General features: G+C 46.7%; 1 protein-coding gene across 2 annotated transcripts in view; it reads right to left on the minus strand.

The window, feature by feature from the left end:
• The window catches only part of LOC121592108, a 77,642-nt gene that overhangs the window by 30,818 nt on the left and 30,913 nt on the right, over positions 1–15,911 (minus strand). The window contains exons 3-5 of one of the 2 annotated variants that reach the window (XM_041913401.1): positions 8,251–8,754; positions 7,411–7,551; positions 7,035–7,133 (exon numbers count right to left, since the gene is read on the minus strand). In XM_041913401.1, coding sequence (XP_041769335.1) covers positions 7,035–7,133; positions 7,411–7,551; positions 8,251–8,680 — 670 coding nt within the window. In that variant the 5' untranslated portion in view covers positions 8,681–8,754. Of the gene's footprint in view, positions 1–7,034; positions 7,134–7,410; positions 7,552–8,250; positions 8,758–15,911 lie in introns of both variants that reach the window. The other variant, XM_041913400.1, reaches the window with a different exon arrangement.

Raw genomic sequence — 15,911 nt, forward strand, 5'->3', positions numbered from 1 at the left:
GTTCTTTTGTTGCAATGGGCGGTGAGGGGAGGTAATTCTCGTTTGGCAAGAATCTGGAGCACACTGGAGTAGGAAGTAAGGCTAATGATCAAGCGCATTGAATCCGATTTGCATGTGCGCGCTCTTGTAGCTAAGCCTGATAGAAAAAGACCCCAACAAGAGGATCTTCTTTGTGTACTACTACGATCGGTCGTTCGACATGTGGCCAGTGTTTGTGTTGCGCATTGGTTTTGTAAACACACTCCACGAGTAATCGATCCACTCGATTACACCCCGTGATCGCATCATTACACAAACCAACAGTAATTTCCTTCGCGGGTTCATCCTTCTTTCATTTCTCAAAGCAAATATTTAATTTTCCGCCCACCGTAGTGAGCACACTGCTTGATGAGCTGTAACCGTCGGTCGAAACTAGAAATCAAATAAACCTCCTCCAAAAATGCGACTTAAGCCGCAAGTTGTTTGATTGCATCACACATGGGTAACGATTTTGTGGGGCTTCTCGCTTTGTTGCCAACACCAAAAGGAAGGTACGAAAGAAAGTGGACAAGTGCGAAAAGCAAACAAAGGATGTGAGCAGCTTTTAATTACTTCCACCGAGTGTTTCCGACACGCGGTAACAGCCGGTGGCGTTGGAAGTTTAGGCACAGATTTTGGAATGCTGCCAGGTGATGTCAGTAGGAGCTCCACTTTCAAGCTGTCTTTGTCAAGCTGATGCCGTTGCTTTTTAATTGCATCCAAATTTATGAAGCATATCTCAATTTATGAAACCAGTTTTCCTACGATAACTGGCCACCAGATCATCCGAAATAATTACTCTCATTACAATATGAACGATTGACTACATGATTATCGCTCTATTCCTCTCGCTAATCAAGTCGTCCAATTCGATTGGAAGAAAGTATTTCATTCGTTAATCGATAAAAACCGCCCGCTAAACGTTCTTTTATGCAGATCATCTCGTAGCTGCTGATGATCGCTCGAAAGCTGTTAAGTCACATGTCGCATTCACGTTGTTGTACATTCCACAGCCCCCGACACGAACATAAATTGTTCGGCGCTGAGACCATTTGTTTGCCCATTGTTTACCTCCTTAACGACTCTTCTCGTTCCCGAATGAGCTCGCTGGACCCATTTGACAGGGTGCACAGTACAGGGAGGCTGCAGCCAGGTACGCTAACAACGCTTTTCTCTGCTAGAAAAATTGACACCTTTCGGCTTGTAACGGCCTGCTTTCGGGTTCGGTGTGTAACGTCTACCGAAAATACACACCGAAATTCCGATGGTTGATTTTTATAATGTGTGAGCTCCAGTCGCACATTAGTGAGAACGATCTCGACGCTAGATGGCTGTTTGATTGCGGCCCGGCTCGGAATGGCTTAATCCAGCCCGTTTGCTTCGGGTGGAGTTGGTTAAATATTTCCTTTTCAATCATTTTATCGCTTACTGATCAGTTGCTTCTCCCTTTTTATTAGTTCAAGTTCTCTCGCTCAGTTAAGGAACTTCCCACTCTAACGAGATGCCACTTTATTTTTGGGGATGTCTCTCACGTAGATAAACTATCCCCCGGAGACAGTTTTGTCTGTTTGAGCAGCTAATGTGTTGAGCGTGGCAAAGGAGCTCCAGAGTTTTATTTCAAATCGATTAAATATAGATCAACCAAGCGGGATTGAGCGCAATCAAGGCTTTGAACGATTTAGATTGCAGGCAGGCAATTGCATTGGCACGCGCGCGCACGCTTCCAGGATCGGGAGTGTGGGCCTACCCTGCCGGCAGCTATGTAATTAGTCCCATCCGGTGCTCCCGGCTAATTACCATAAGGCCCTCACACTCAGTAACTATATAGAGCAGGTTTCTCTTCGTCAAAGTTCCGCACACATCGCAAAAGCTTCCGCGGTTCCGTTGCAGAAAAACGCACCGTGGCAAATTGATTGATAGCGCGATGGGTGTATTTAAATCAGGAACCGATTCCTCCACGACCCAAGGTTAATCACGGCGGCTCTGTCCCCCTGTCCGCAAGGTGTGTGTGTGTGTCTGATTGGCGGCTAAGGTGAAGGTTAATGGCAGTGTAGCTTCCCGGTTCCAGTGTTGGTTCCTGTGCCGCTGACAGGCGGGTATCTACTGACGACATCCAGCTCCAGAGATTCCGAGGAACGACGAAGGTGGGTAATGCTTCAGGTGGGCAATCGTTTTCACTTGCAGTAATTACATGCACGCGATGTCTGTGGTCTTCTGCTGAAGAAGTGTCTGCAAAGTTGCATGATCTGTACGACCTGCAAACAAACATCGTTTCGCTCGACTCCCTTCGCCCGACTTGATTTCTTCAGAATCGGCATGCGTCTAGGGAAGCCGCCCTTAATACGTATGTTTTATATCGGCATCTATTTGCTCGTAATATCTACTTAAAGACACATCGGTAGCTCCCTTGGAGCTAAGCATTGAATCCCTTGATTCTATACTAAAGCGTCAGATTCTGAAGAACTACCTCCTTGAGGGAGAAGATGATAAGGTACCTTCTCGGTACACATACACACACCTCATCAGGTTCGTTCCCTCTCATTCAGACGTCCATCAACACCGTTCCGGAGTTCCGGAAGTCTTAATAAATTGAATTCATTACAGGTCGAACGCATGGAAGAACCAGACCCTTCGGTTCGCTTGAAGCGCACGCTCTACTGAACCGAGCATCGTCACGCATCAACGCACTCCGTGTGGTTGCAGAACGTACGCTGTCTGTGCGCTGGCTTTTGCGAAACGACCGATCACTCAGGCTTTCAGATGACGCTCAATGACAGGCTGGGCTCGATGGGTAAACATCGTGCCGGCGTAACAGACGGCGCTGTTTCGCTTACACCCAATTATACCCGCGATCTTCGCTGCGCTTATCAAACCAATTGCTTACTGGCCTGCATGTGAGCCGCCTACGATGATGGTGCAAGAAGGCGAAGCATCATCGCAACCGATCGGTCAAGTCATCGTCTGACACACGCTCATAAACGTCGTTTGAGGTGGGCGCGCAGTCATGCGCGTAATACGCACGCTCCATAAACAGTGCCGTAAACGGTAGTGACCTGATGAAGTGTGATGCTTGCAATGATCGCAATTAGACATTATATGTTTGCAGCCTCAAAGTGCTACAGAAAAGATTGGATTCAAAAGATCAAGCATTGAGCGTTATTGTTGGACAATAATTTTGTGCTCATTGTTGGCAACGATTTATCGCCCCAAATTGAACACAGCAAACGCGGCGCACGCTCACGAAAATTCCAAAGATCTTGCAATAGCACCAACCATTACCTGATCTGCTAGCCAGAGCTGCTTGGTGTGGATCCTAAGGGTGATTGCGGCACAATAAATCATGTCACAAAATAAAGCCATCAGGAAGTTCTCATGCCGCGAAACACACCCTTACAAGGGAATCGGTAATCGCAACCGAAAACAAAGTGCGCTCGCACCAATGCCCCGCAGATACGAACGGCGCAGGCTCTAAAACTTATATCAACATCCATTTATCGGGCTCCTAATGCGCAGTACATCCCTCGGGTGAGAGATTCCAACGATCTCTGGGGGATTTGCAAAAGCGGGGCGAAGAGGCACAACTTATAGGTGAATAAATTTCCACGATAAGAAGATATGTTACGTGCACACTTTACTGTAGCACTCTCACAGTCTTGCGACTTCCCTTTTCTTGACCATTGCTTTACACTAGAACGGACTTAGATAGCCTCTTTAATGCATACCCATCGTAATCCTCCGTAGGGGACTGCTCAAACACACACACACACACACACCGTTTGGACGCCCTTGTGCAAAGTGAGAGCATCATAATTCATATTTCCACTGATAGAGGGACGGCTGCGGCTCTCGAACTGCCCGTACACTGCCAAGTATCCACTCGATCAAAGATCTCCACTACTTCCCGCCGCGGGCTTGATCGTAAACGAGCTTCGGAGGTCAATGGATGTGCGAATCTTGGTGTCTAACCAGTTCTCTTTCCCCCATTTTCGCTAGTTGCCCGTCTCCTTCTTGCGCCAGGTGCGTGTACGTGCTTGTATATTATCTCAATTAATAAATTTCCCAGCACCAGCAAGTGACAAGCGGGAATTTATTTAAGCTTCTCTCCTCCGGTTCGGCCCCGGTAAACCGTAAGTGGTTGTAGGATTGTAAGAACGAGCGCAGAATACACTTGGAATTGTTTACTGCAGCTCTGGCCGGTCATAAAACCTATGACTGATTAGACGTGTGTGCACGATAGTGGAAGGATTTGGCCTCTTACTTCGTTTACCGTGAATTGCCGGTGAGTGCAGAATATCGTCTGGATTGGGCCAGATTCGCTAACGGATCCGTCCGATAGCCGAAGCCTTTAATTTATCGAAGGATTATCGAACGTGTACTTTCACATACTACGTTGTTTTGCGCCAATGTTAAAGCGGCCCATTGCGCTCCCTTTTTGTGGGGGAATGGATGAGCAATAAACTTGATAACATAATTAACCCAATCAATGCTCTTATTGTTCGTGGCGAGCTCCTTCATAATGTAGCTCCAAAGCTACATCTCCGGGGCTCATCTTCAATGCACACGTACCGGCGGTCACTACTGTCCGCCGTTGTTCCAAACGAAAGGATCACCAACGAATTAAAACCCGATAAAACTTAGACGATGTTTCTCCGTGCGAGCCTCAACGCTCGAAAGCGAACACCCGGGCTTCCTTTCCTTGGGAAGTGAAGTTGTTAATTACGACTACCGTGTGGCCTGCGCTCGTTTAAAAGCGCCGTATCTAATGGTAAGATCCAGCCCACCGGTCGGCACAAAACAAAAGCCCGAAAAAAAGCCCCCGAAAGGCCCACCTCTTTACCGGGTACGGTTGTCCTAATGTCGGGATGGGAGGCTGCTCCTGCCGCTCCAGGCACCAGACAACATCATTGAACTAATAACAACACTTAGAGCCTGTTGTGTTGTTTGGTTTCGGAAATTGGGCATCTATTCTATTCTACAAACCCTTTCGGATTCACCCCCGACGCTCAGTCAGCGCGTTAATTCGTCATAGTTAAGTTCCCGTTGGGCTTAGGAAAGACAGCTGCGAGCGAGTGAAAAGTGCCTCCAGATGGCACGATGCTACGGGGGTAAACATAATCCAAGCCGTGTGTTTTTTTTCTGTTTTCTGTGCTTCAACAATCTCCTCACCTTTTCGGGCACATGACATGGGCCCGGTGACGGTGTAATGTGCCGATTAATGCTATTTATTGTTGAGCTTTTATTCCAACAAACGGGTACGGATCGGAACAATTCACCCCAACACGGCACGGCAGCTTTTATGAGGCCCCGTTTGTTTCGGCGCAAACGGTCGCGTGTGCAGCGGTGTGTATCGCGGTGTGCTGTGTATGTTGTCTTAATGCGGTTAACGAAGCGAATTTAACGTCTCCTCCGCTTGCGGGGTGTAAAATACTCAGCACTGCGGCAAAAAGGAAAGGCCCACCGGAAGGAAGCAAAGATGGACTGGCACCGAAAAGTAGGATTTTGGGATGGTGGTTTTGTTCTGGAGCAGCTTGCGCATGTTAAGCGGCACAATTTATCGAAACAAACGGTATTGGTCTTGGTCAATGGCCCCAGCCGACTTGCTGTACCGAATTGTTTGGCGGCACGACGAGTACAATGGCATCAGTAATGGTTTAAATAGCTGGATTAGTATCTCCACAGGTGATAGGTACTGTTGGGGAGATTTCTATTCCATAAAAGTTATGTTCCATACAGATGGCGCTAGTAAAAAAAAAACGCTTGTTTCTATAATCAAACCCAATTTCTCGTACTAAATTGCAGATTGAAATCCAAATTAATCGAACCATTCCTTACCTTATTGATTCAAATAAATTACCCACGCAAACAGTTCGCTAATGGTGGCAAATTTATCACCATTATTCTATCCTCATTCCCTGGAATAGACACACGCATCGCGTGCCGTCTATCACCATCTAATAAAGCAAATTATTCATATCGATCCTCCGATCGTGGGGCATTAGGGAGCATAAAGCTCCGGCTCCGACACCGAACTGCCACCGTTCAGTGATCCAGATCCATAGGCCGCACGATCCAATTGCTACGAGATTTGCCAATTACTGAGCTAAAATGAAGGCACTGGTTCATTTCAGACGTGTAGGTAAGCCTCATCCCCAAGAACATGCTGCCCAAGAAGTCTACAGATCCTAGTTACTCGGCTGTTTTTTACGCTTTCCCTCTCCAACATCTATACCAAGCAGCTCCGGTCGTGGCATATGCTACTAGCCGTCGTTGCGTGCTAGCAAAAAATAGCAAAAAGGGTGTAATGCAATACGCCCATACGCTCATCTTCAGCCACAGTGGAATGCAATCATGTAGTGCAGCGGCACAAGCGCGCGCTTCATGGTTCACCGTTTTCCAATTCGCGTTCCTTTTGTGTGCTGGCGATGATCACAGCATGTGCCGGAGTGTAATGACCAGTGCTGCTGCACCGGCATTGCAGCATTGCAGCACACACACACAGGTGAACTTTGCGCCACCACCGTTGGAGAGAAAGCCGGACAGGAAAATTGTAATTGATTTTAGAACGCGCGTTCTAGCCGCGTTTCGCTCGGTAAACTTCAAATTGAAATGCGCACCGGGCGATCATAATCACCGCGCGTGTGTATGTGTGTGTGTGTGCAAACATGTAGGGCCGGTCAACAACATTCCACCACCGGTCGAATGGAATTCGAATGCAGATGCATCATTTGTGTGTTGCCCGATGCCCGCCCCCCGGTGTGCGTGAGCAGGCGGAAGCTGCTGGAAACAATTATGTTCCTTCCGTAACATTAAACTATTCGTCTTTTTTTATGATGCTTAGTGATTAACTTTAGCTTGGCGCACGGCGGCCGCAACAAAGAACCGCCCAATAGGAAATACCGATTACGATTATTAGCGGCGAAACGACAACGGGGTTTGAAAAATGCAAAACCTCCCGTAATCGGTGGCTGATCGTTATTGTTGTGCTACTCTCCACCGCTCAAAATAGACCGACTCACCTCTAATATCGTCCACACAGATGCCGAGATCTTCCCGGTAGGTGCTCAGGTGCGGCAAACACTGGCACTTGCACTCGATGCCCGCATCCGATGACATGTCTGGTCGGTTTGGAGAGAAGAGAAAGAGGAAGGTTGAGATTAAAAAACAATTTAAAATAATAATCATTATACATCCCGAAATGTGTCGGAAAGCCGTTTAAGGGACGCCTCACGAATGCGCCGAACCTGATGTCAAAAAATTGGGAGCAAGATAGATCACACCTAGCGGGAATGACGCTCGTTCGTCACGGCAGTCGCCTTTGCAGACACAAACGGGAGCAGACCCTAATTAAACTGTCATTTTGTTTGGTGTGCGGGGCCAGCAGCCGAAACTTACCGATTTCTTTGATGTGATCCGTACTTCCGGGGAGTCGGTGGGGTCCGGTGGGCCCGGCGCCGGTCCGATCGCCACCGATCGATAGTTCCGCCGTGCCGCTCGACAGCCCCACGCACGTATCTGTGTCACATTTTTCCGATTCTGAAATAGAGAAGGCAAAAGCGAGTCAGTTCAACTTGAGTGCGTGTGTCAGATCGGGCTGTTTTATTGCACATTGCCGGTGGTTCCGCTAGGGTATTGTGGTTTGCGATCAAACGTAGTGTTACCAATCGTCGCGGTAAACAGTTGCAGAATGGTGTCAATATTTGTCAATATTTAGAAAGCATTTCAATCGCCCTTTAAAGCTATGTTGAAAGCTGCGTGCTTTAAAAATTGAAATGCAATGAGGGCTATTGGGTCAAGCAAACCAAGCATTGAAGTGACCTCAACCCAACAAAGCATCCGACACCGGACCGGGCGATACATTGCATAACGTCCGATCGCGTGCAGTGTGGACTCGTTTGCAGAGATAAATCAATTTACTTTTCTTGCCTTTTTAGCCATACAGCGCACGCAAATGAAGCTCCGAAATGGGAGCAAGTGCTGACCTCTGGCGGATTACTAAATCCAGCCACTGTAACAGTCGAACGCCAGCTGAACCGGACACTGCTGCTGGCGCTGCTCCCGGAGCGTTGCGGAGTTGCGTGCAGAGCACGCCGGTGTCGTCGCGTGCACCATTAACGGTGAGACGAACAACCAACCAAACGTAGAATTGAATAAAAACGCAACACTACACCGCTGGTGACAACATGATCGGCAGGGTGTCTCACCCTCTCCCGGCCGCACCGAGGGCAAACTTACCAAATGTATAAAACAGATCACCACTGTGAAGACGCGTCAGGTTGGAGATCCGGCCGGACTCGGTGAGGCCACCCATTCGCTTGAACATGGGCGCTCCACGGCCGTACCCGGGCAATGGGCTCTTGATCGGAGTAGCCGCCGCCTCGACGAAGCCGCCGCCAGTCCAGCAGGTGAGCAGCGACAGCAACACCAGCGCCCGCTGAAGATGGCTTTGCCGGCCGGTCGTACGTGTCGGTAATGCGGTGTAATTATCGCGTCCCACCGGGTGTCCATCCCGGCCGTGCGCCGGGTGACGGTATCGGCTGCCCTCGGCATACCTTGCAGGCGCGAGGACACGGCGCTGCCACTGCCTCAGCCGTGCCATGGTCAGCAACCGTTCGCTGCTGGCGGTGGACGTTGTAGCATGGTTCGCTGAACGGCCGGTGATCATTCATCTACAACCGAGCGATCCAAGCGGCAAGTGGAAGGGCGTTGTTCACCGGCGAACACGGGGAAGCATGCCAGCTGCTAGAAGGAGGAGAAGGGGAATAGAAGAAAAAGAAAAAAATAAATGATCAGAACAATCCGAAAGCAGCGCAGAAATAGTTACTGGAGTGGCTAGAAATTAGTTTCCCATATGATTACATCTGTTTAATTCACGTAATCGAAGATGGACGCGCCGGGATAAAGCGCAAAGCCGACAGGCCGGTCGCGACTCGAACAATGCCGTCCGAAAGACACTAAATACCGTTTTGAGAAGATAATTTAACTTCCATCAGCTTCTGCAGGAGTTGCGCTGCGTCCGGGGGGAGCCCGCGAAGGGACCTGGCGTTAACCTGGCCGTTACGACCCACCACTGGTTACGGCAGGTCGAAGGGGCCAAGTTCAACGAAGATGTATGTGCAAGTTGCGCGGTGTAGGATTGGTTTGATTAATGAATGCCCGGGCGCGTAAATCCAAGCCCAGTTGTAACCTTTCATAATTAGTCAGATGATTTGGCAAAACACGGCCGCTTCTTCAGGTGGAAGATCGGTTGGTACCACAGTGTATGTGTGTATCGAAACTGCTTTACAGAGTCATCAATTTCCCGTCGAACACACGATATTTTTTTTAATGGCCGGACGGAACTCCACAAAAAGGCTGGACTCGTCCGAGGCTGATGAACTTGTAAATCTTGTGCCAATTGCCCGCCAATCTGGCTGGCTCGGCTCGTTTGCCTCGATCGGCTTCAAATTTAATGTGACCGATCTGACGCCGATATTGCGACTTTTCCCAGGCCGCAACTGGACGTGTGAGTGTCATGTGCTTGGTGTGCTTTTTTGCTTCCAATTGGTACTATCGATCGACCCAGAATCTAGATCAATTAAGATTATGTAAATATTAAATTAGGACCTTCAAAGGAAAGGCAGATTAAATCCATCCCCGGCCGGGGTTTTGATTAATGAGCAGCTCGAGAAGTCGAACAGTGTTCGAAAGAGCGGACGGTCGAACAAGTGGTACAGTTAGTTGGGGGTTAGGATTGCTTCAAGAGAATAGGGTGGAAGAGCTATAATAAACAAGAACCAAACACACACACACACACAAAAAAGAGCAAACGATCAATGACTAGTTGTAACACGAATCTAACCACCTGGTTAGGTTGTTAGGTTCTTTTTTTTTGGTTTTATTTTCGATATGTTTGCGTTTACTGTCAACCTGTGTTGGCGTGCCAAAAGTGTGCCATTGTGTTTACCTTTCGATGTGACTGACAAATCTAGGAACTGTCGTGTAGCTGTCACTTTTCACACTGGCTACGATTTGTTTGAATGGTAGACAGATGTGAGTTAGTGGTTCAAAAATTCATATGATTGTTCTAATATCGCTTGGAGCTAATAGTAGGAAAAGAGAGTGAGAGCTTTCTCTTATATGTAAGTTACGTTCGATTGTGTCAGTGGTCTGTATTGTTTGGACTGTGATGTTTACTTAAGTGGAACAAAATATCATTTACAGCAATAATGATAACTGAAAAACAAGTCGATCATTACTGTTTATGATGTTTCACCCAAGGCTAAAGGTTAAATAAGGTCCCCTAATTAAACATCATTATGATTGCTTATTATTTTTCACATAACTTCCAACGTAGCATACATCTTCCAGTATCACGAGATAAAGCTGTAAACCAATGTACAACAAAATTGCTTACACACATTAGCGCGATAAATCTGACAAGAGTTGACAAATTTCGCGAAAAAACAACATGCTCGATTTCGTGAAAGCAGATCTTTCGCATCCGATTACTACCGTTTGCATAATATACCGGCTCTTGATTTCGCAGAGCTTCTTCGCTCCCTTAATGGAGACACAAATTTTTGTTACCGATAAGCAAAACACCTCGGGCGAAGAAGGAACAGAAACTTCCACCAGCACGGGAACACGATAGGCTCGCGCACACGGAACCTGAACCGCGTTTAGATGACGCTGCATGTTCACTAAAAGCCCGCCGTAGGCTACCGTGAAGATAAGAAGTCATTAAAATATGTCAAACCTCACACGAACAGCTCGCGAGGAAAGAGAGGGAGAGAGAGAGATAGGGTGAACAAATGGGTTGAACTGGATGCTCGAAAGATGTCTGTGATCAATCGTAATCGTGGATCTCGTCTGTGTATACTCCCGCCAAAGCATTATTGAATGATTTCACATTGACGCTTCGTTTGGTGGGGCCTTCGATGCCAGCGGCTAGATTTCACCTGCGCTCCGTACCGTGGAAGAACGGAACAACAGCACAATTAATTAGTATTCCATGGCACTGTACAGTTGTTGGGATCCGCCTCAAAGCTGGAGACTGGCAAGCAGTGAAATAATATCATCGTGTAGTCATCATTTAAATTGGATCTCATCTGATTTAACGCATTTTCGAAGCAGTTTACGACCTGCCACCAGTGCGTTGATTGGTGTAAAGGGTGAGCAAATGATGAACGGCTAAAAAGCTCGCACAGCAAAGTGTGAGAATCGGGTGGTAGAGCCGATCGAGCAACAGGCACAATCGTTGGCAATTATCAAGACGAATCTTTCAATTTCTGGCTGGCGCCTGGGACGTTGCGTTAATTTTAATGGTAATGAATTCCGTGACGTTTTAACGAGATATTCCACTGTGTATTGATCGTGGCTGGTGCTCGTGGTGCATTGCAATTATGTCTTTTGGGGCAAAACCGTTCTGCGATTTATATCCGATACGGTTTAAATGTGTTGTTGGGTTTTGTGAGTCAATGGCTCCTTCTGGACATGGCGTGATTGAGCTTGGGAAAAGGGAAATCATTCCGATGCTTTTTCATTTGACTTAACTTGCTTGAGCCTACATATAGAAGGTGTCTTGAGAGTCTTCTTATGTATTATTACATGTGCTAAATTTTAAATATCTCGTTACCCTTTAATTTCCTTTCCTGTTTCCTAAGTCAACACAGTGTTATGAAAATGCAATAATCAAATAAATGCTTTTCAATAACTATCAAATTCAACATTTCGTTACTCATATTCAACGCAACAAATGTGTTCTTCACTACACAAGCTACAACAATTCTTCGAAAAACACTTTTGAAACTTAGAAAAAAACCTTTCACTGGAGGAAAATTACAAGACAACGCCCCATTAATTAGGTCATATCTCTTCCTACAATCATTTGCTCATTCCGATACAAAAGGTGCTTTTATTTCTGCAAATTAAAATCACTTTCCCCTTGGAAACAGGGAGGAGCCCCGTATAACGTCCGTCATCAACCGCTGAACTAAACAAGATGGCAAAACAAACAGCAAAACGGAACACCCTTAACAGCTTAACTTGCTTAACGACCTCGATGCCTTCCCGGTTGTTGATAATTTCTTCATTTCACCCTCACAAACATCAGTCAGTGGTTTAATAGGGCGAAAGGGAGATAGATTTAAAATCCGATGAACGACGTTCTTGTTCCATCCTTCCTTCCATCACACAAAAGATTGAGATGATTGAGCAGTGGACAGGAGCGCCCACAAACAACCTGGACAGGAACAACGCATAAATTTGTCAACCAAACGTCGACGTGCGTCAAACCGACACTGCGACTGCGGTATGATTATTGTTCGAACCAGCATTATGCTGTCACCGAACATGGATAAGGAAACGCAACGAACATGGATAAGGAATCACGGGAATGTATCGCTCGCCCTCTCCTTTTGTGTGCTAAATCCACGATCGCTCTGCCGCTTGTTTATCTACCAACATTCCAATTTCCTGTTTGGCATTCTCTAGCAGCGAAGAAAAACAACAAACGGCCCTGCACAGCATCCGACATCGATAGCTGCCTCACATTAGCACGATTTGTTATGCTGGGTGAATTAAATTCAGTGAAAATTGCATACGCTTTCCAACGAGTGAGCGGATCGTCACCACCACGACGACCACGGCTCGATCATCATAATCACTTGACCGATAAACAGCAATTAATGCATACCCTTCATGCCGTTGACGGGCGTGCAGTCGATCGTTCGAGATGCATATTTATTCCAAGCATCGAGCTGCATGCTCCAACAAGGAAGCATAAGAAGAACATTCCATAGGAGGGGAGCAATTATGGAAAAATGTCCCTAGTCCAGTCCTGCTCAGGGTGTAGCTCATGCCAAGCCTGCACTGATCTGTTTGCCAAAGGCGTCTTCTTGCCCTGCCCGCTCGGTAATGAGCAATATTGAAGACTAGTTTGCATAATTAAGTCACCTGCTTCGAGCGACATACCAACCGGGCATCAATCTCAATCCTCGGCAAGGATCTGGTGCGTTGGGGTTGGGCGTCTGCGTCAGAATTGAAGTCAGTAAACATAGTTACCCAAGGCAGGCATTTTAAAAGAAGGGGAGATTCTTCATACCAGTGATTAGCTAGTGAAGATAGTTGCTTTATAATTAACATTATATTGTTCGTAGTAAACTGTTCATTAAAACAATTGGTTTGTGTTAAGTTTGCGTTATGCGATAAATAACTGAAATTAATTTAGATTAAGTTTTGACTGAAGGCATGATACTAAGAAAGATATTAATATACATAAAATCATTGATTGTTTCATCACTCCCAGCAAGCTCTTTCTCGTTAGCTTTTCAAAGAAAATCAATAAAAAACGATTTCTATAAATCGAAAATCAGCTTAAAACTTCAGAAAATCTGCGATGCCAAGCATGAATTCCTAGAATCAATCTATTCATCGGCTTATTTTTCGCAACACCAACAACTACAATAACAGTAACATCAACAACGAAAAAATGAAGATAAGCCTCCATCTCTAGCTCCACCTCTTGTCAACGATCCGTCAACGGCCATTAAGCGGGACCATAAAGGGACCCAGCGAAGCCACGGTAGCCGTCGACTTACTGCACCGATGCTAGGACAACTTGGAAAAAGCACTGGCTTCTGTAACGACGCCACTTGTTTAGAGGCTTGTGGTCGTTCCCCGCGCGTCCCAAACCGTACCCTGCTTCACAGTGGAGGAACGGTTTTGATCGTCGTTTTATGTTCCGTTGAATAAAGTTAATTAGATCAATCGAGGACGCTCGATCGCGACGGCAAACAGGTTCTTCCCGCTGGATCATCTGGTTTGGGGCATCTGGGTTCTAAAAGGGACAGGTTGTGTGTTGCGTTTGTTGCCCACTCCATCTCCGATACCGTCCATCCCGATTCCGTCCCATTTAGTGCGGCTTCGATTTTCCGCTTGTGCTGATTGGTATTTTCTACACCTCCGTTCTACTCCCCACTCCGGGTTTCACCAGCAGACGACCACAAATCGGTCAAACTCGTCGCTTTGGTGACAAGAGCTTCGTGCTTGGTGCAACCTACTACGGCCGGTGAGCGATTGATTTCATCGCATTTCATCGGCGATTCAGCTGATTGCGAGCACAGGTTCCTCTTCTGATTCTCTTATGGCGTATGAAGTCACCGTACCGTACCGATTACGGCCAGGGAACGTTTGCTGAGTGAGTGTATGTGTGTGTGTGGAATTATCGGGTTAGGTTTTATTGGATCTTCAAATAGCGATTATCCCGTTAGCGGGCATCGGTTTGTCGTAATTAAAAGTAATTGTTATTAATTGTGTGCTGTTTTCGCGGTGGCTGCCGAGCGCTACAAATCGATTCCCGCACGGTGTGGATATCAACGGTATTTGATGTCCGTTTGGAAGGCAGAGGGAATTCCGCTAAGCCGAGCTTAAGCATCCAAACAATGAATTGTTGGCTATGTCATCGTCATTATGTTGGAATGGTTTGCATTTTTGTGTAAGTTTGTGCTGAATGGAAAGATAATGCGTGCTATTTTTTAGTATTTACAAGCTTTCTGTTAGGCTCTTTTTCAACTTTCTGATCCAATCAAATGAAATTGTTTCTTATGTCAAAGCTTTGATTTTGATTTTAAATGTTGGACTTTTTGTGACTTTACTATGAAAATGCTAAAATACTATCTTTCCTTAAAATGTTTACATTATGAATACACATTATCTATGCAGGAATACAACTGTCTCAAACTCTACTCTAGCACAGCGCAACTCAAGTAAGAACCAAAGAGGACGTTAATTTCCTTAAGATGTATTTGTCCTAAATGCGTACATCAAACTCGTTCGTAAAATCCCCCATAAACCATAACAATTCCTTCCCTTTTAGTACACTTAACAACATTTATCAATCCTCATTGTGCAACACCATAACTAACGAACCGTTTTCTTCCGCTGATTGCATCGGTACGCGAAGAATTTATGACGGTCCTAAACGCGCGTAAAACGCAACGCCCGCTTCTGCCAGAAGAAAAGGCATCCCTATCTTTATCTGGTTTATTGAAAAGATTAAAATATTACATCGATAAGTGGCGAAACACGAGCGAGCCTCCCGATGCGCTAACCTCCGTACCTTAATCCACCTTTACCCATCATCATCGGGTGCGGCGCACGGTCGACGATCGCGACTGCTGGTCTGATAATAATGCTGCAAACACCCAGCACTGCCACGTAGAATATTGGACGCGTTTTTTTTTTGCTTTTTTGTCTGTTGTTTCCTCCTACCGTGCATGTGGCGAACGATTTGAAGTGCCAACAGGCCGGCTAAAGAAGCACGGCGCGGCTGGCCAATAATTATCCTGTACACGCGCTTAACTTGCGCTCGAGATGCCGGAACGTATCGAACTTTTCTAATCTTCAACAATTACCTCTGTGTGATATCATCGAATATCTTCCCTTGCTCTGAGGAGGTTCCTTGCCGTTTGCCGAAGGAAGAAGCTACTGCTATGGTTTCTTTCGCTCCCCGAGTGGCGTAACAGGTTGCCCCACACTCACAGCCCCATTCTATCCCAGCAACTCCGCATGAATCTCATCGATTTTTCCCCTCATGCGTTTTCCTTCCTTTGATGCCTCTTTTTTTTTCGTTTGATATGTTGTTTTGTGTTGTGCGCTCACACTCATACGGTGCGGAACGATTTCCTGACAATCTCTCCCGGGGCCCGGGGGCTTATGGCAGGACGGGATTTTACGCCCCGCAGCCCCGTAACGCAGGGCCACGATGCACGGTTCTAGATTTACCGGTTTGCCGGTTTGTAAGGAGGTGGCAGGTAAGGACAAACCCTCCAGCTGCTCTATCGGTACCCCGTTGGCCTACAATCGCGCCCTGGGAGTGGACGACATTATGTGTGTTTGCCCGTATGCGGCGCGTA

Source organism: Anopheles merus, chromosome 2L, assembly GCF_017562075.2.
Source record: "Anopheles merus strain MAF chromosome 2L, AmerM5.1, whole genome shotgun sequence".
NCBI classification, from domain to species: Eukaryota; Metazoa; Arthropoda; class Insecta; order Diptera; family Culicidae; genus Anopheles; species Anopheles merus.